General features: G+C 44.9%; 2 protein-coding genes across 4 annotated transcripts in view; one reads left to right on the top strand and one right to left on the bottom strand.

Moving 5' to 3' along the window:
* LOC310837584 (uncharacterized protein) overlaps positions 1-18,426 on the bottom strand; it is a 128,206-nt gene that overhangs the window by 76,357 nt on the left and 33,423 nt on the right. The gene's annotated exons all lie outside the window — the stretch shown is intronic.
* LOC310837685 (uncharacterized protein) lies at positions 4,694-17,031 on the top strand. Of its 3 annotated transcripts, none has more exons than XM_083724660.1 (4): positions 4,694-4,749; positions 10,539-11,487; positions 12,744-12,870; positions 14,454-17,031. In XM_083724660.1, the coding sequence occupies exons 2-4, from the start codon at positions 10,738-10,740 to the stop codon at positions 15,023-15,025; spliced, it is 1,449 nt and encodes a 482-aa protein (XP_083580786.1). In that variant the 5' UTR covers positions 4,694-4,749; positions 10,539-10,737; the 3' UTR covers positions 15,026-17,031. The 3 variants fall into 3 exon arrangements, with proteins under 3 accessions (XP_083580786.1, XP_083580787.1, XP_083580788.1); XM_083724661.1 differs by lacking the exon at positions 4,694-4,749 and adding an exon at positions 10,291-10,437; XM_083724662.1 differs by lacking the exon at positions 4,694-4,749 and adding an exon at positions 10,316-10,385.

The following is an 18,426-nucleotide window of genomic DNA, read 5'->3' as shown; positions in this document are numbered from 1 at the left end:
ATAGCCTCTAAAGGGAGAGGTTCCCTTTGCAAATAATAAAGATCTATATAAATAAAAGGATTCTCCAGTCGTGAGTTCCCTCACAGGTTCCGTATAGTCTTGAATGAGCCAGATATTTGCATGTTGGTAAAAATTTGACCATATGCCTCAATATTTGTACAGTATTTTATTGTAGTATGAAAAAGATTTAATAAAATCTAGGGAGGGCGGGCAGATAAAATCATGCCATATGTCAAAAAACAAAAATCCCACCAGATCATTCAAGCTCTGGCCCTTAGACAATTTTTGTTTGTTTGTTTCTTTCCACAAGCTTCTCCAACTGGATTAAAGTCTCTTGCCTTTGATGTTCATTATTTGAAAGGTTTTGAAACCTATTTTCAGGTTTATTCGTTTTTTAAAAAAACTGCTTTAAAAAATATTTCTATATGTCTAAATCGCTTTGAGCGTTTTTGTCAAAGGCCATTAATAAATGAAGAAATGTAGAAACAATTCCTGATGTAAATACAGTGCCATATATGCAACAATTACTAACAATTCCGTTTGGCAGAACAATGTCAAACTGAGCACAAGTACAGACTGGGATCATAAAGTATGATACAATAATCTTTGTATCAACAAAATTGAAAAAATCTACATCAGACATTCAAAAACCCTGTGATCCTTGGAAGAAGGGCAGCATATAAATTTAACAATCAGTCAATCAAATCTGTATTGCCAGTAGGCCTACAGAAATACCCTGTTTACCGGTACCTGGATAACTGGAACACTTAAAAAAAAAAGTCAATTAAGGCTGCAGTGTTTACCTGGGAGTAAGTCCCATTAAACTCACTGTGGCTTACTTCTGGCTTGACACGTACAGAAGTGATGAATCAATTCGAAATTTAATTTACTTCTTCAAAGTTATGTTTGGTTGTCTGCTGCTATGCACATTTTTTTTTAGATCAGCTTTCCAATAAACACATGTAGAAAAGGCACCTAAGACTTTACAGAGTAAGGCTTTGGTGCCAAATAACTTAAGCCGCAATCCTTGGCTGCCTGTAAACACTATATGAATTCTGGTCTCTGTAGTTTACCTCTCAACAGAGTTTACAGTTCCAGCACCCTCAACAAACTACAGTTCCCAGGATTGTTTGTGGGCTTAAAATGTGCTTTAAAGCTGTGTTATGCACTATACATCTAAAACACATTTGGAGCACATTCTTTCCCTCAAAGAATTCTGGGGCCTGTAGTTTATCTGTCGCGGAGTGACAGTTCTGAGAATCCCTTCGCAAACTACAGCGCCCAGAATTCTTTGAGGGGAAAAATGTGCTTTGACTGTGCTTTATTTTATTTTTAAAAATAATTTTTATTGATCCCCCCCCCCATAACATTATCTATAATCATTACATTACATTCAGATTTCAATTTCCCCCTTTCCTGATGACTTCCATCCCTGGTTTGTTACATCTCCTATTACATTCTGCTGTTTATATATCTTCTTTGGCGATCTCTCGTAGCCGAGTAAGATTGTCTTTCATAAACACAGTTTTAACAATGAGTCCGTAAGTAACTGTGGAGGCCAATTCTGGATCTACACGTCCTTCCACAGTGGGGACATTGGTTTCTGGGCGGGAGTTGATCATGGTGTGGATTTGCCAAGCGTGCCTTCCTCTTAGCACATTCCTCCCTTGGTCCTGAGTTTGAGTGTCTTGAAAGCCCATGACACCTTTGGTAAAGGCTGTTCTCCAACAGGAGCGCTCACAGGCCAGTGTTTCCCAGTTGTCAGTGTTTATACTACATTTTTGTAGACTTGCCTTGAGACAGTCTTTAAACTTCCTTTGTTGACCACCAGCATTACGCTTTTCATTTTTAAGTTTGGAATAGAGTAGTTGCTTTGGAAGATGATCGTCAGGCATCCACACAAAATGACCAGTCCAACGAAGTTGATGTTGAAGAATCATTGCTTCTTCCAGTACACTGATATTAGTTTGCCTGTCTTCCCAAATGATGTGTAAAAAATTTTGGAACATTTGCAGGAAAACCAAAATGCTTGTTTACAAAACTATTGTACTACCAACCTTACTATATGCTTGTGAAACATGGATCGCTTATAAGCACTGTCTCCAACTCCTCGAAAGATTCCATCAATGGTGTTTATATATACTTCTATATTGTCATACTGTTAGGTTTCTTGTTTTTTGTAAATAAAATTGCAAATGTTTATTTAAATGCTTTGAATGTGCTTTAAAAGAGAACTCCTTCATCTTCCATGAATTTGTCCAATCCTCTTTTAAAGTTCTGCAGTTTAACTGTGCTGCGCGAAGAAGTTCTTCACCGTTCAGCCTCTCTGGGTTAATACCAAATTTCTGGTATTAGGAAAGAGAGAGGAAAACCTCTCTCTGTCTACTCTGGAGCAAATGCTAGTCCTAACTCAGAGTAGACCCATTGAAGTTAAGGGACCTGAAAATCGATGAACAATTCCTATAGGTAGACAGAAGAGGATTTACTCTACTCAACTATTTGGAGGACAAGTTATAATGATGTATAAAAGCCATAGCAGAAATTGGTAATTGAGCAGGTGATGTGTAGGGAGAAGGGATGAATGTATTTTGAAATGATAGCTGTAAAACATTATTTTATTTGGAGCAGCAAATGAGAGAGAAAAATAGAGGGGACATCTGGCGGGCGGGGGGGTGGGAAGTCAACTTTCAAATTTGTACATATTGAATTTGTATTAATTTGGTGACAATTTGTTAAAAATTCTGGAGTATCAATAAAAATAATTGGCGAAAAGAAAAGAAAAGAAAAGAAGTTAAGGGACCTGACTCAATTTATCTGAACAGAAATGCTCAGGATTGCAATTTGAGGTGTGTGAAATTTCATTTATTACTCTCTTCCCATGAGGTGCCCCAAAGCAATCCACAATACAGTGGTACCTCAGATTAAGTACTTAATTCATTCCGGAAGTCTCTTCATAACCTGAAACTGTTCTTAACCTGAAGCACCACTTTAGCTAATGGGGCCTCCTGTTGCTGCCGTGCTGCCGGAGCAAGATTTCTGTTCTCATCCTGAAGCAAAGTTCTTAACCTGAAGCACTATTTCCGGGTTAGCGGAGTCTGTAACCTGAAGCATATGTAACCCGAGGTACCACTGTATAATAAAAGCGTCTGTGGAATAGAGTGCCTCAGAAGGTGGAGGATTTTAAGCAGAGGCTGGATGGCCGCCTGTCATGAATGCTTGTGTTGAGATGTTTGCACTGCGCGGTGTTCCTAGAATACACAATCCTAGAATTGTAGAGTTAGAAGGGACCCCAGGGTCATCTAGTCCAACCCGCTGCACTGCAGGGATCTTTTGCCCAACTTGAACCCTTCCAGTTCTAGGATTTCATGATTCTATGTTAGGAATATAAAAACAGTTAAAACCACTGCACGCACATACATAAAAGCAATTATTTTTTTAAACAAACTATAAACTGCAACATCAAAAACTGTTCTAAAAACAATTAACATGCATACACACCAGGTGTAGACGTATATAAATATAATATAATATCGCCCCGCATCAGGTGCATTTTACAGCAGTCTAACATGCAGGAACGGGACGCGGGTGATGCTGTGGGTTAAACCACAGAGCCTAGGACTTGCCGATCAGAAGGTCGGTGGTTTGAATCCCTGCGACGGGGTGAGCTCCCGTTGCTCGGTCCCTGCTCCTGCCAACCTAGCAGTTTGAAAGCATGTCAAAGTGCAAGTAGATAAATAGGTACCGCTCTGGCAGGAAGGTAAACGGCGTTTCTGTGTGTTGCTCTGGTTCGCCAGAAGCGGCTTAGTCATGCTGGCCACATGACCCAGAAGCTGTACGCCGGCTCCCTCGGCCAATAAAGCGAGATGAGCGCCGCAACCCCAGAGTCGGCCACAACTGGACCTAATGGTCAGGGGTCCCTTTACCTTTAACATGCAGAAATTCAACAGGGGCAGCTTTCACCCAGAGCCAGGTTCAGATCTTTCCTCTGACACGAAACTCACTCTCATCCTAGTCTACCTTCCAGGGCTGTTGTGAGGATTAAGGCAGCAGGGCCGGGAGCAGAGGAACAAGTCTTGAACCCCTTGGAAGAAAAGCAGGATATAAATCTAGTGATTTTTTTTTTAATGTGTTAAAATAAAAATTATTGGCGGTTGGGGGGGGGAGAGTATTAAACCTGTTGAATGCTGTCCTGTTAAAACCACAGGAGCCCCGCCAGAGGGGGAAAAGTCTTCAGAATATTTCCCAAATCCTTTACAGTACTTTGTCTCCTATTATCATGCGAGCCAGCTCCCATTTCCTTTCAGCAGCTTTGCCAGGTCACACACCGAGGTCTCTGGTTCCTTAAAAAACTCCAGCCACATCTTTGGATCCTGGAAGGAGAGCATTTTTATTTATCAAAGCTGCTGCTTTTCAATTTTGATATATAGGAATATTTCACATTGTCTGTATGTAAACCGCTGAATGTAAATCCTTTGTTTTATGAACAAGCGGTATACAAATCTTGTTGAACAGATAATATTCTCTCTTTCCTTAAGCCTCCCCCCCCCCTTCCTCTGGGAGGTCCTACAAAGGGTTAAATCTGGGAGATGCCCTTCCCCAAAATTTCCCCAGGTCTTTTTTTAAAGTTTGTGAAAAGCGGGCGGGGTTGGTGGGAGGGACCAACCTGTTGAAGGAGCCCCTCCCTGTCTGGTCTCAGTCTATTCCATTCATTCCAGCAAACTGGGTGTTGGAGGGCGGCTGGAAGCGGTGGTGAGTTTGAACCCATTATCTGGGGCTGGGTGGAAGATGGGCCCTTGGAACGCCCTGCCACTATATATATATATCTATATAGCTCTATATACAGGCTCCATCCTTGAGATCAACCTTCCCCAACCTGGTTCCTTCCAAATGGGGATTTTTGCTGTTGTTGCTGCAACTACAACTCTCCTTGATGCTTAACTGTGCAGGCTGAGCCCAAACGCCAGGTTTGGGGGGAGGGGGATGGTCAACACAAGCCATGGGGGTTGGATGGAGTCCATAAGATGCTGAGTCGGCGCATTGGCCCATTTGAGCTCCGTTTTGCCTACACTGGCTGGCAGCGGCTCTCCAAGGTTTCCTGCTTGGAGATGCTGGGACCCTTTTCCGTGCGGAGCAGACGCACCAGCACTGAGCTGTGACTGCCTTTTTAAGTTTCTAGTGCTCAAGGTTCCAAATGAAAGGCAGTTTAAACTGGAATAAAGGAATAATAATAATAATAATAATAATAATAATAATAATAATAATAATAATAATGCGTAGCTCAATATTGCGCAGGCCTTCTGCATGCAAAGCAGCTGTTCTGTCGCTATGCCATGGCGCATTCCTCCAGCCCAAAGCAACTGGAAGTCGCCAGATGGGGAAAGGTGTTGTAAGTTGTGCCTTTTACAAGTAAAACCAGGTTGGCATGTGTTGCGGCAATGGTGGCAAGGGTTGAATAGATAGAGCCTCTATTGCCAGATGCAGTCTACCTTCTAACTACCAGTTTCCAGCACGGTGTGAGCAGCACTGGCTTTTATTCCTCTCTCCGGAGAAGAGATTGCATTCGTGGATGAGATGGCTGCGGGTTGTTTTCAGTGCTAGTCCTACTCAAGAGTAGGCCTATTGAAATGAATTGACCTAGGTTGGAAGGTTTTGGTAGGTTGTTTTTTTTGTATTTCTGTGAAGAATTTCAAAACAAACATTAACAGAGAAACCAATGGTGCAATGGCCCTTGTTGATAACTGTGCTGTTATCCAAAGGATCAGTGATTAAGTGGACAAGTAATGAAACACGGCTATACACTCAAATGGGTCTACTCTTGAGTAGGACCGTCACTGAATCCTGCCCTGGGTTTCCCCTCCTTTTAGTCTGACCCCAAATGATAATCCTTATTCTTATCCATCAGTTCTGCAATCCTCTCTGTTCTCTTCAGCTGAATTTTTAATTCCTGTTGCTTTCATTTTCTTATTTAAAAAAATATATTTTCAAGTTTTCTATTAATAGTTGAATGCTTTTTTAAAGTAACGATTTGGACAGCAGCTGTGAAAACCATATGGAAAAGTGGGGTGTAAATTTAGTAATGATTTGATGGCTTGAATCGTTATTAATAATTGCCCGACCTTCACCGTAAAGTCCCAGGTAGGGTTACAACTAAAAATCAATATTAAAAACGATTTAAAACAGCTTACAATCGCAAAAATAGAGTGGATCCTATATTAAAATTTGTTAAGTTAAAATCCTATATGTGTGTCCTGCTTAATATTTTAAAAATCTCTTAATTGGTGTACAGTTGGTGAAGATTTAAGTTCATCTTTTGCCGTTCCTCCCAGAGCAGCCCAGTAATAAAACATCTTTAAAATAAAAAACCAAAAACATCTCCCAAATGATTCCAATACAGATGCTGACTGGGAAAGATATCAAAAGGCCTATTAAAAAGCCTTTTTCTCCCTAGTCTGGGACTTCACTCTATTGAGATGTTTTTATTTGCTATCTATTACCACTTTTGCTATGTTTGGGTAGATTTTTTTTTCATGTTGCAAGCTGCCTTGAGCATGGTTTAGTTATGGAAAGGTGGCCTACAACTAGAGAATTGTTGTTTAGTTGCGTCTGACTCTTCATGACCCCCTGGACCAGAGCACGCCAGGCACACCTCCCACCGCCTCCCACAGTTTGGTCAAACTCACGCTGGTAGCTTCGAGAACACTGTCTAACCATCTCGTCCTCTTCTCCTTGTGGCCTCCATCTTTCCCAACATCAGGGTCTTTTCCAGGGAGTCTTCTCTTCTCGTGAGGTGGCCAAAGTCTTGGAGCCTCAGCCTCATGATCTGTCCTTCCAGTGAGCACTCAGGGCTGATTTCCTTCAGTATGGAGAGGTTTGATCTTCTTGCAGTCCATGGGACTCTCAAGAGTCTCCTCCAGCACCAGAATTCAAAAGCATCAATTCTTCGGCAATCAGCCTTCTTTATGGTCCAGCTCTCACTTCCATACATCACTACTGGGAAAACCATAGCTTTAACTATACGGACCTTTGTTGGCAAGGTGATGTCTCTGCTTTTTAAGATGCTGTCTAGGTTTGTCATTGCTTTTCTCCCAAGAAGCAGGCGTCTTTTAATTTCGTGGCTGCTGTCATCATATGTAGTGATCATGGAGCCCAAGAAAGTAAAATCTCTCACTGCCTCCATTTCTTCCCCATCTATTTGCCAGGAGGTGATGGGACCAGTGGCCATTATCTTCTTTTTTTTAATGTTGCACTTCAGACCATATTTTGCACTCTCCTCTTTCACCCTCATTAAAAGGTTCCTTAATTCCTCCTCACTTTCTGCCATCAAGGTTGTGTCATCTGCATATCTGAGGCTGTTGATATTTCTTCCGGCAATCTTAATTCCGGCTTGGAAAAGCGGGGATATGAAAACACATAAGAGCAAATAAAACAGGGTTAAAAATTATTTATTGCATTTATATACTGTTTATATCCTTACTTTGTGCTCACACATATTCGGGGGGGGGGTTTAGGGGAGGTCTCCCTCCAGTCTAGGCTTGCCTCAACCCTGTTTGGTAGGTTAGGCTGAGCTGGGGGTAACAACTCTTTTGTTTTATTTATTATTATTATACTTGAGTCCCACCTTTCCTCCAATGAATTCAAGGCGCTGTGCAAAACAAAACAAATATTAAATCAGGGCAAAATGAGTCACAAAAATGTTTCGTTTGTTTATTGATTGAGTGAATTTATATACCGCCCAATACCCTGGGGTCTCCGGGCGGTTCACAGAATAAAATCAAGATATAAAACCAGAAAATACCTAATAAAAATAAAAACAGCAACCCAATACCCCCACAAAAAAACACCTTTTAAAAGGGCATAGGATGTTGTTGTTGTTTTGTAATGTATTTTGAAAAGTGCCGTGCTTATATGGTAAATGTGTGCTTAGCAACATGGATCTGATAGGTTTTTTTTATTTAGTAAACAAATTGCACACTGCATCATTGTAAAAAAACCAACCCTCCAAGCAGTAATAAATATATATACCACCCTTCATTGAAAGATCTCACCGTATGATTAGAACAGCGCTGTTGCTTTTTTAAAGCTTTTCACTCTTCAAATTTATTTTTAAAAATCAGTTAAGTTGTAAGATGTAAAGGCAGCAGGGATTTTTTTCCCTTTTTAGAAAAACTCCTTACCTGTGCTACTACAGCCATTTCCATGTCAACACCTGTCCTGAGGAGACCTCTTGAAAAAGCATTCAGACTGGCTTTGTGTCAGTCCTGGCGGGGACAATGGCAGTGTACTTGAGACAAAAGATCGCCCTCCCAAATCTATTTAAAGCAAAGTGATAAAATGGGATTTGCCAATCTCTGCCCCGGAGGCACCTTCCATTCCTGAAAGGGCTCAGAACAGCTTTTCCCAATCTCTGGCTAGCCAACATCTGTCTTAAAAACAACACAGGAAGTTGGAGAATGGGGGAGGCACTAGCCTTAATGGTTTTAAAAGATGGGGGGGGGGGACGACCCATGAAAAGTGGGATGGGAAGTAAATAAAACAGAAGAAAAAATATGTATTCGAATTTTATGTGAATTTGTGGAAATTTAATTATATATATATATATTAAAACCGTGTGTGTGTGTGTGTGAGTATGAATATATGTATATGTGTGTGTGTGTATAAATATATATGTATACACACACACACACACACACACACACACAATCCCTGGATTAGGTCCTCTGCCCTACACATTTAAAGCAGTATCATACCACTTTAAACACTCATAGTTCCCTCTCCCCCCCCCCCCCAAAAAAAAAAATCCTGGAGAAATGTAGTTTGGTAAGAGTGCTGAGAGCTGCTAGGAGACACACGCACCCATTCCTTTTGGAGAACTACAGTTCCCACAGTGGTTTAACAACGAATCCCTCTTCCCAGAGAACTCTGGAAATTGAGGGGAACTTGAGGGAAATTGAGATGTCTCCTGACATCTCTCTGCACCCTTCACATACTACAACTCCCAGAGTTATGTCGGGCTGTTTAAAGTGGAATGATGGCTGCTTTGAATGCACAGTGCCTAGGAGCAAACTCCCAGGGGCTTTGGGGGCTCCGGGCTCCCCACAATTGAATATTTGAGGGGACCAGCCTCCCCCCCAAAAAGTTGATGGGCATTGCCATTCGAATGGTGTGTGTGCACCATGTCATGTGATTGATTATGTGGGGTGAGCCTTAACCGGCCTCCCAATATTTCATTCAAATTGCCCCCCCCCCCAGTGTAGTGCAAATGGGGCCTAAATGTTTGAGGCTCGATGGTGGATCTGTTTTAATGTGGAAGTTTTAAAACCAGGTTTAGCAGGAGGAATCTTGGGAAGGGGATTTGGAAGCAAGGTCTAGAGGCAAGGAGTGGGAACACCTCTGCACGATGCGACCTTCTGGGGGCCACATAGATGGAGCTAGGGGCCACAGCTGACAAAGTCGCTGGTGTGTCAGTTTTCCCCCTCAGTATAGCAGGTTAATTTCAGCAAAGATGCTTTAAAAGGGTCCCTGTTTGCATCAGAGAAATGTTGGAGGGTATGCAGGCTTGGGGAGAGTTTCCCAAGGGCCGTGTAGAGGGGCTTGGAGGGCCACATTTGGTCCCTAGGCTGAGCAATATAGGAAGTTGCCTCATACTGAGACAGAACTTTGTCCACCACATTCTTGTCTACACCAGGGTTTCCCAAACTTTGGTCTCCTGCTGTGTGTTTTTATTTGGACTACAATTCCTATCATCCCTAGTAATGGATGATGGGAACTGTAGTCCGGAGACAGTTGGGAAGCACTGGCCTATGCTGACTGGAAGTGTCCCACAGGGTGTCAAGCAGGGGGAATTCCCAGCCCTCAATGCCAGGATTGAACCTGGGATCTTAGGCCCGCGGAGCAGCTGTTCTGTCGCTGAGCTCAGTCCTGTCTCCAGAAGCTGCCTTATCCCAAATCAGCTTTAGTCAGTCTAGTTCTGTTCTGTCTACCCTGGTTGGCAGCACTTTAGGCAGGGACTTTTCCTAGCCCATCCTGGAATTGAACCTGGGAACTGCAGGACGCAAAGCAGATGCTCTACCATTGAGGTTACAGCCCTTTCCATTACCTAGGTCATAAAATTGTAGAGCAGCTGGAAGGGACCCGAGGGTCATCTAGTCCAACCCCCCTGCATGCAGGAATCTCAGCTAAGGCATCCATGGCAGATGGCCCTCCAACCTCCGCTTTAAAACCTTCATGGAAGGGCAAAGGAGTAAGTAAGATAGCTTCTTGTATTCCCTGCAGAAGTTTTTAATTTGTAGCAATTTAGCATGAATGCTGTGCATCTCCTGGTCCAGCCCAGTGTGAGGTTTAGCAGCAAAAGCGTAGCAAAAGACTTTGCAAAGAGAGTGAGAGGAGCCTCTCTCTCTCTCTCTTGCAAGTTTTGCCTTTTCCAGGTCTGTCAGCAAGGTGCAGTGTGAAATTTCCTAGCGCTCAGAAGACCTGGGAAGTGCCTGTTGGCATGTGGGTTTCTGTTCCTTCTGACATCCCTGTTTTGCGTTCTCTTTCAGGAAAGAAGTCTTTGAAAACAAAACAAAAATAAGTTGCTTGCAAGCTGTCCCGGTTCTTCGGCGACAAAATTGCAGGCCGCGAAACCCTTGCACGGCTTTTCAAGTCTTGCCCAGGGAGTCGGGAGCAGCTGCATAGAAGTTGCCACTTTTTGCCATTCGTTTGCTGCAAGCTTCAGAACTTCCAGCCGGCAGAACTAAAATGGCCGCCACACGCCGCTGGAGGGCCGAAGCTGAGCGCACCCGGCTCCGGGAAGACCCCAAAGGTCTCAAATCGGGGGCCAGTGAGGCAGGAACCCCCGAAAGCCCCTCGGCAAGCCGTTCGGCAAACGCCGGGGGATACGCGGTACGCCAAGAGAGCCAGCCGAGAGTAGGGAGCAGCGGTCACTATCAGTGGGAGACCGAGTTCCAGGAGTTTCTGGAAGGTTCCGTCTGGGAGGAGCAGACCCCGGAGGAGCTGGCCCCACGGGCCGACACCCGGGCCTTCCTGGCCTCCTTTGAGCAGGTGGCCGTGGCCTGCCACTGGCCCAGGAGGGAGTGGGTGACCCGGCTGCTGCCGGCCCTGGGCGAGGAAGCGGAGAAGGCCTTCATCAGCCTGGACGCCCAGGACCGCGGAGACTTCCAGAAGGTCAAGGCGGCCATCTTGAGGCGCGAGGCCCTGGCGCGCGAGAAGAAGCACCAGGAGTTCCGCCGCTTCTGCTACCAGGAGGCCAACGGACCCCGGGAAGTCCTTGCACGGCTCCAGGAGCTGTGCCAACAATGGCTGAACACGGAGAGGAGCAGCAAGGAGCAGATCTTGGAGGCTTTGCTCCTGGAGCAGTTCCTCAACGTCCTGCCGAAGGAAATGTACCACTGGGTCAAGGAGCGTGTGCCGGAGAGCTGCCTGCAGGCCGTCGCTCTGGCAGAAGATTTCCTGAGGAGGTTGCAAGCGGCCGAAAGGGGGGAAGAACCGGTAAGAAGGTTGCATTCCTTCCCCCCCCCCCCCCAGGCTTGCAAACAGCTCCTAGCCAGCAAATGGTTGCAAAAGCCAAACATCCCAGCAGTGCAAGCGACCAAAGCCCAATGGCTTCAACTTCGCTTTTTCTTTTTTTTGGCGAAATAGAAGGACACACTAGGATCATCTCACTGAACCCTGTGCAATGCAGGATTGTTTTTGTCCAACCCCCAGTTTCTAGTTCAAGCTGAGTGAGCCTCTGGGGCCCAGTAAAAAAAAAAATAATAATAATAATAATAATAGTAACAACGACAACAACAACAACAACAACAACAACAATAATAATAATAATAATAATAATAATAATAATAATAATAATAATAATAATAATTTATTATTTATACCCTGCTCATCTGGCCGGGTTTCCCCAGCCACTCTGGGCGGCTTCCAACCAAATATTAAAAACAATACAGCATCTGACATTAAAAACTTCCCTAAACAGGGCTGCCTTCAGTTGCCTTTTAAAAGTAAAATAGGTGTTTATTGCCTTGACATCTGCTGGGAGGGAGTTCCACAGGGCAGGTGCCACTACTAAGAAGGCCCTTTGCTCTCAGAAATCCGCTCTCAGTCCAAACCTTTTACATCTTTGTAGCTGGGTTGTTTTCAGTTTCTTATCTCATTGTCTCTGGCCTGTAGTTTGCTCCAATTAAAGCCCAATTTACAGGATAACCTGTGCTTCCAGGAACGGGATGGGGGAGGGGGTTTCGTGGCAGCCAGAGTACTCCATGCACCCAGTGCCATTCCAGTGGGAAGCAAGTGCCAGACCGCCAGGCAAATTGCGGGTGAGAGCTTGGTCCCTCTTCCAACCGAAGAGGAAAACAGATAATGAAATTCCCCCATCATTATCTCCATCTGTCTCTCTTACGCAGTGTTGGGAGAAACTCCATTCAAGGAGCACCAGAAACAAGAAGCCAAACTTGAATACATTCAGTGCCTTAACTAAAGAGCTGCTTCTAGTTTATTATTATTACATGTTTCTCCTCTTTCCCCTGACAACAGCCCTGTGAGGTAGCTCAGGCTAGAGAGAATGGTGACTGGGCCCAAGGTCGCCTGGTGTGTTTCATGGCCGAGTGGGGATTCGAACCCTGATCTCTCAGGTCATAATCCAGCGCTCTAACCATTGCACCACACTGGTGACCTGAGCACTTTGCCTTCTGTTCCTTTTCTTCCACTCCTCAGTGGTCTCCCTTTTTCTGCTCTTTATTTTTTCCCAGGAGCAGGAAGAGGCTGCAGATCTTCGCAAGAAGCAGGAAGTTCCGCTGGAAACGGTGCCGCTGGAAACTTGGGCTACGAGGGAGGTCGCAGAGGAGCCCAGTTCATCATCACGCAAGACTTACACAGGTAAACAGGGGTCTTAGTTTTGCCTAGAATTAGTGGTGGGAAGAGGGGGTGTCCCTGGCTCCAAAGAGATCCAGTGTGGAGCAGTGTTGTTGTTGTTGTTGTTGTTTTAATCAATTTTATTCAAGGTTTTCAACATACGCTACAATAAAAGCCAAACGAAGCCAATAGAGAGCAAAATAAAAAAAGGATAGAGGAAACATCCACACACAAACAAAATTTTATATTCTATCAACCAGCTGTAAGGCTTATGTTGCAACCGGCTTGTGTTAAGATTTTCTGTTTCAGAGAAAGAGGAGTGCATTGATTGTTGTGTGTAGTTAACACATAACATTTTTGACAGGAAATGAGCTAGAGACAACCACCTGATCTTTATAAAAACTACTGTTTATTGGTGCTTGTGTTTAGTTTCCCCCCCTCTTCTCCCCTCATCCCTTTTTTCCTTTTGTGCCCTGTCATTTCAGATTGTATACTTGTGGGCAGGGATGCTCATGTCACAATTGGTTGTATGCAAGGCTTGCAAGGTTGTATGCAAGGAGTATTTCTGAGTGGGTTAAAAATGCTCTAAATAAATCTCTTTTGGCTCCAGCCCTAACCACTACTTATATTTGGCCCTCGAATGGTTGCCCAGAAGGCAGTGCGGCCCCCGGGGCTAAAAAGGGCTCCCCATTACTACCTAAAGGAAGGTCCTAAACATACAGAAAAACTTTTTGACAGGAAGAGCAATTTGACAGTGGAACGGTCTCCCTCAGGAGGTTGTGGCCTCTTCTTCCTTGGAGGTTTTTAAGCAGAGGTTGGGTGGCCATCTGTTATGGATGCTGCAATGTGCTCTACGCAGGTCTGGTGACCCGGAAACTACCATTAATCCAGAATGCGGCAGCTAAACTGGTGACTGGGAGTGGCCTCTGAGACCATATAACACCGGTCTTGAAAGACCTACATTGGCTCCCAGTACGTTTCCGAGCACAATTCAAAGTGTTGGTGCTGACCGTTAAAGCCCTAAATGGCCTCAGCCCAATATACCTGAAGGAGCGTCTCCAGCCCCATCGCTCAGCCCGGACACTGAGGTCCAGCTCCGAGGGCCTTCTGGCGGTTTCTTCCCTGCAAGAAGTGAGGTTTCAGGGAACCAGGCAGAGGGCCTTCTCAGTAGTGGCACCCACCCTGTGGAACACCCCATCAGGTGTCAAGGAAATAAACAACTATCTGACTTTTAGAAGACATCTGAAGGCAGCCATGCTTAGGGAAGTTTTTAATGTTTAATTGTGTTTTTAATATTTTGTTGGGAGCCGCCCAGAGTGGCTGGGGAAATCCAGTCAGATGGGTAGGGTATAAGTCAGGCACCCCCAAACTCAGCCCTCCAGAGGTTTTGGGACTACAACTCCCATCATCCCTAGCTAACAGGACCAGTATTCAGGGATGATGGGAATTGTAGTCCCAAAAGAACTGGAGGGACATGTTTGGGGATGCTTGGTATAAGGAATAAATTGTTTTTATTTCTTTATTGCTTGCTGAGGTTCCTGCATTGCAGGGGTAAGACTAGGTGACTCTCCACAACTCTATGATACTACACTTTGTCTTTCTGGTAGGTTACGGGCAGGCTGGCGTGGCAAGGAAGAAGAAGACCTTCCAGTGGGGCCGCTACGGGGAAGTGAAGCTGCGAGCCCGGTTTCCCGGAAGAGCAAACGCAGTCCTGCCGTCCCGCTGGAAGCAGGCCGGAGGCACCCAGGAGCAGCGCCGCTCGGATAGGCTGAAGCGAGCCCAGTTGCCGAACCTGGCTGAGACGCCTCCCTCGCCGCCGCCGCCTCCTCCATCTCCTCCATCTCCTCCTCCTCGGGATGTCAAGCCGAAGCTCAAGAAGCCCTCCCCCCCTCCAGACGCCACCCCCAAGAGCCAGATCAAGATGTGCCCCGAGTGCGGCCGGGGCTTCAACGGCTTGGCGACCTTCAACCGCCACCGTATGCTCCACACCGGGGAGAAGCGCTACGAGTGCTGCTTCTGCAGCAAGGGCTTCTGCTGGCGCTCGGATCTGGTCCGGCATGAGTGCCAGCACACCGGGAAGAAGCCCCACGAGTGCCCCTTCTGTGGGGAGGGCTTCGACCGCAAGTGGCAGCGAGAGAAGCACGAGCTGATCCACACCAAGAGCAAGGGGAAGCTGTGAGCGGCCTGCGACTTGGCGGGAGGGAATTAGCGGGATTTTAGGAACAGGGGTGGGAGCGGATATCGTTGCTGGGTTAAATCTCTCTGGGGCAGAACTGGAGAAGGGGGCTTCTCGTTGCCAACCCTGGCGCTCTCCAGATGTTCTGGACCACAATTCCTGGTGGGATTTGTGGTCCAGAACATCCCAGCTTCCAAAGTCTGCCTCAGACAGGACCTGCAGTCTCGTTCCAGCTCCTTCCTCTTCTTGCCAACAATGTGTGTTCGTTTTTCTGGCCACCTGAGTGCATCTCTTGGTTTCGGCAGCCTATGTGGAGGAGGCAGCCGTGCCCAAATGGATCAGGGGTGATCCAACCCGTCGTGTGGGGCCACCCCCCCCCAAAAAAATCCAGCCACCATCCAGCCAAAATGAGTTCTTTTCGAAATTCCTCTTAAAGCATGTGTTTCTTCTACATGTAAACATCCTGCATCGCTTGGCAGGATGTCCCGCCCCTCTTGTTATTTCTTCCTCGTGGTGAAGCTATCCCAAAATAAAGCACCCCCCCCCAAAAAAGTTGTATGTTGCAGTATCCTGTTCTGAATTAGTGACCAAGCTTAGGCAATATATCAGGGTCTTTTTTACATGGCTTTAAGCCCCTTGAATGTATTAAAGGAGTGGAGTGTGTTAGAAGGGAAGATCAAGTAGAAGAAGCAGTTTTGAATTTGTCGTTGGTAGTGGGGTGTTATGGGGCATGTTGAGCTTTTTGCAAGCAAGAGTTAATTCTACTGTTCATGTTACATGTGTGTTTTAATTATCTGCATTCTGGTGTTTCTGTGAATCTGCCTTTCTGAAGGAAAAAAAAATTGGCGGGTTCTTCTCAATAGCATCAGTTGGAGAAAAGCCTACTCCACCGATTAGGTTGTGGGGAGAGAATTAGAGGGAAGCATCCTGAGGGGGCTGGGGGCTGAATGTGGACTGTACTCTTTTAGGATGTTGGTAGGGGGTACCATTTTCGAAAGCTCTGCCATGTTAAACAAACCTCAATGAGGAAAAATTAGAAAAACACCCCTTGTCATGGGGAAGACATTCTATTTCGGATCAGTTTTTGTACTTGAGCTCTTCCCCTGGTCCAGGCACCATTAAAATTAAATGTGGGATCCCGCCTGGGTTCCAGAATGGTACAGCCCATTCCACTACCTCCAGGACTATACCACTTCATTCTGCTGTATGGCTAAGCCATGCCTTAGTTCCCCAAATTTAATAACTATATTTACATTCTCTTGAACCCCTAGAAAGATGGTTTGGTCCCAGACTTATTTAACACACATATGCCCCCATACGCAAGTGCTGTTTTTCATCTAATGGGCAACATAGAGTTCAGCCACAGTGACGGTAACTTGGGGTGACACACATTTCGAACTGGGCAAACAATGGTTTGCAGGAGCCAGGGGTGGGGAAGTTTCAGCCCTCAAGACTCCTAATTCCAATCTTCCTCAGCCACCATGGCCAAAGGATGGAGATTGGTTGTCTGACAGCATCGAGAGGCCAGCAAGTTCCCCCTTCTCAGTATGCTACCATCTGCCTGATTTGAACATAACAGTAAACTATGGTTTGGCTATTGATGTGTGAATCCAGATAATATCTGTCCCAGAAGATGATCCTAATGTATTGTTCTCGTTCTCTCATTAGTCTACCACTATTGTGCCCATCTGTTTAAATGTTCAGTAGTAGCCTAGCTTTCCCCCCAAGCATCCTAGAAATGACTAGAAATTACCCGAACAGCAGGTACCCGTTGCAGGTACCAGTCGCAAACCAATGAAACCGTTTAAATTTTTTTTGGTTCCCTTGTTGAGTGTCTACAGTTCTGAATGCCCACGCTTTTATACTCCTGTCAAAACATGTTGAGGTTTTATTTATAAAGTTCATTTTCTCAAGTTTTTTGTAATCTTAAATTAAAAAAAAGTCTTTTGTGACAAGTTTGGAGCTTGTTATGTTTGGAGCTATTAAAAATTGGGTAGTTGCTCAATGGATCCTGTGTGTTGTTCTTGACAATAGGGTGCTTGCCAGCCAGCCTTGCCCTATACCAGAATACTCCATTCCATCTCTTCTCCCCCCCCCCCAACAAGCAAGTAGTTTGTATTCTGTCACCACTGAACACAACTGTCCACTGTGGGCTGTTTCCCTCGCCCACTAGTTAAGGGCTCTTCTTGCCAATAACCTTTTAGACACTTCGGCAAAACTTGAGAGTTTCTCCAGGCCTATTCATGTATACAGTGGTACCTCAGGTTACATATGCTTCAGGTTACAGACTCCGCTAACCCAGAAATAGTGCTTCAGGTTAAGAACTTTGCTTTAGGATGAGAACAGAAATCGTGCAGGGGCAGCGGGAGGCCCCATTAGCTAAAGTGGTGCTTCAGGTTAACAGTTTCAGGTTAAGAACGGACCTCCAGAATGAATCAAGTACTTAACCTGAGGTACCACTGTATTTCCATTTTGGCTAAATAATGATTGGTACTCACCTGTTGAGGTTAAGAACTAGAGGGAATGTTAAAGTGGAGTGGTTAGAAATCTGAACAGCAGCCAGTATTCCATACTGCCACACTTCGTTGCAGATCCTGCTGAACATGATAGGTTCCTTTTCTAAAAAAAATGGAATATCCAGGTTCAGAGGCAATATACCCCCCCATTCCCCCCCAAAAAAAGAACCTGGCGTTTAGTGTACAGCATAGGAGGGTTGTTTGTGCTTCCCAGATTCCACTGGGGCTTAACTTGGCGAGTTGCCGCTGAACATTTCTCTTGATTTTTTGCCTACCTACTTTTGCAAGCCAAATGGTGAGAGAATAATAAGAAGCGGCCTTGTACCTGAGCCAGGCCATTGATCCATCTAGATCTCCTCAACAGTGGGGTATGGGGTGGCACTCTGTCCATGCTCAGGGGCATGTGGTGTGACATGCGCCAAAATTTTGCAGAACATGGACTGGCAACTTTTAACAGGCAACGTCAACAGATAGTGCTGCAAACATATAACAAATATTTCTTATGGATCTACTTCTCTTTTTTTAACCAATCAAATTTTTTTAGTTTTCCAAATTTTAAATTAACAATTTAATTAGAATTTAACACCAATTTAAAAATTACTTTACCATCCATTCCTGTTTCCATCGTCTGCATGTGCAGTTCCTGTTTAGACATTTACCTGACTATTTTCCCAATTAATCAAATACAATTAATCTTCCTTTCTTGATCCATATAAATCATTAATCATAATTTTAAATCATATTTACTCCAATACTGTTTGCTTATCCTGTCTTTGTAGGTTCGCAACATTCTAGTTAACAATGCTCAGATTTTACAGACCTTACTATTCTCTTTTCACAAAGCTGTGTTTTGTGACACCTTGGGGATTTACTTCTGAGTAAAATACG

This window comes from Podarcis gaigeae (genome assembly GCF_964106915.1).
Source record: "Podarcis gaigeae genome assembly, chromosome: 2".
Classification (NCBI taxonomy): domain Eukaryota; kingdom Metazoa; phylum Chordata; class Lepidosauria; order Squamata; family Lacertidae; genus Podarcis; species Podarcis gaigeae.
Note: the sequence above shows the minus strand (reverse complement) of the source record. Positions and strands in the feature narration are given on the sequence as shown.

Coding starts and splice junctions, on each gene's coding strand:
- LOC310837685 (XM_083724660.1), top strand. CDS start 10,738: ATGGCCGCCACACGCCGCTGGAGGGCCGAAGCTGAGCGCACCCGGCTC. Junction 11,488..12,743: donor CCGAAAGGGGGGAAGAACCG/GTAAGAAGGTTG, acceptor ATTTTTTCCCAG/GAGCAGGAAGAGGCTGCAGA. Junction 12,871..14,453: donor ATCACGCAAGACTTACACAG/GTAAACAGGGGT, acceptor TCTTTCTGGTAG/GTTACGGGCAGGCTGGCGTG.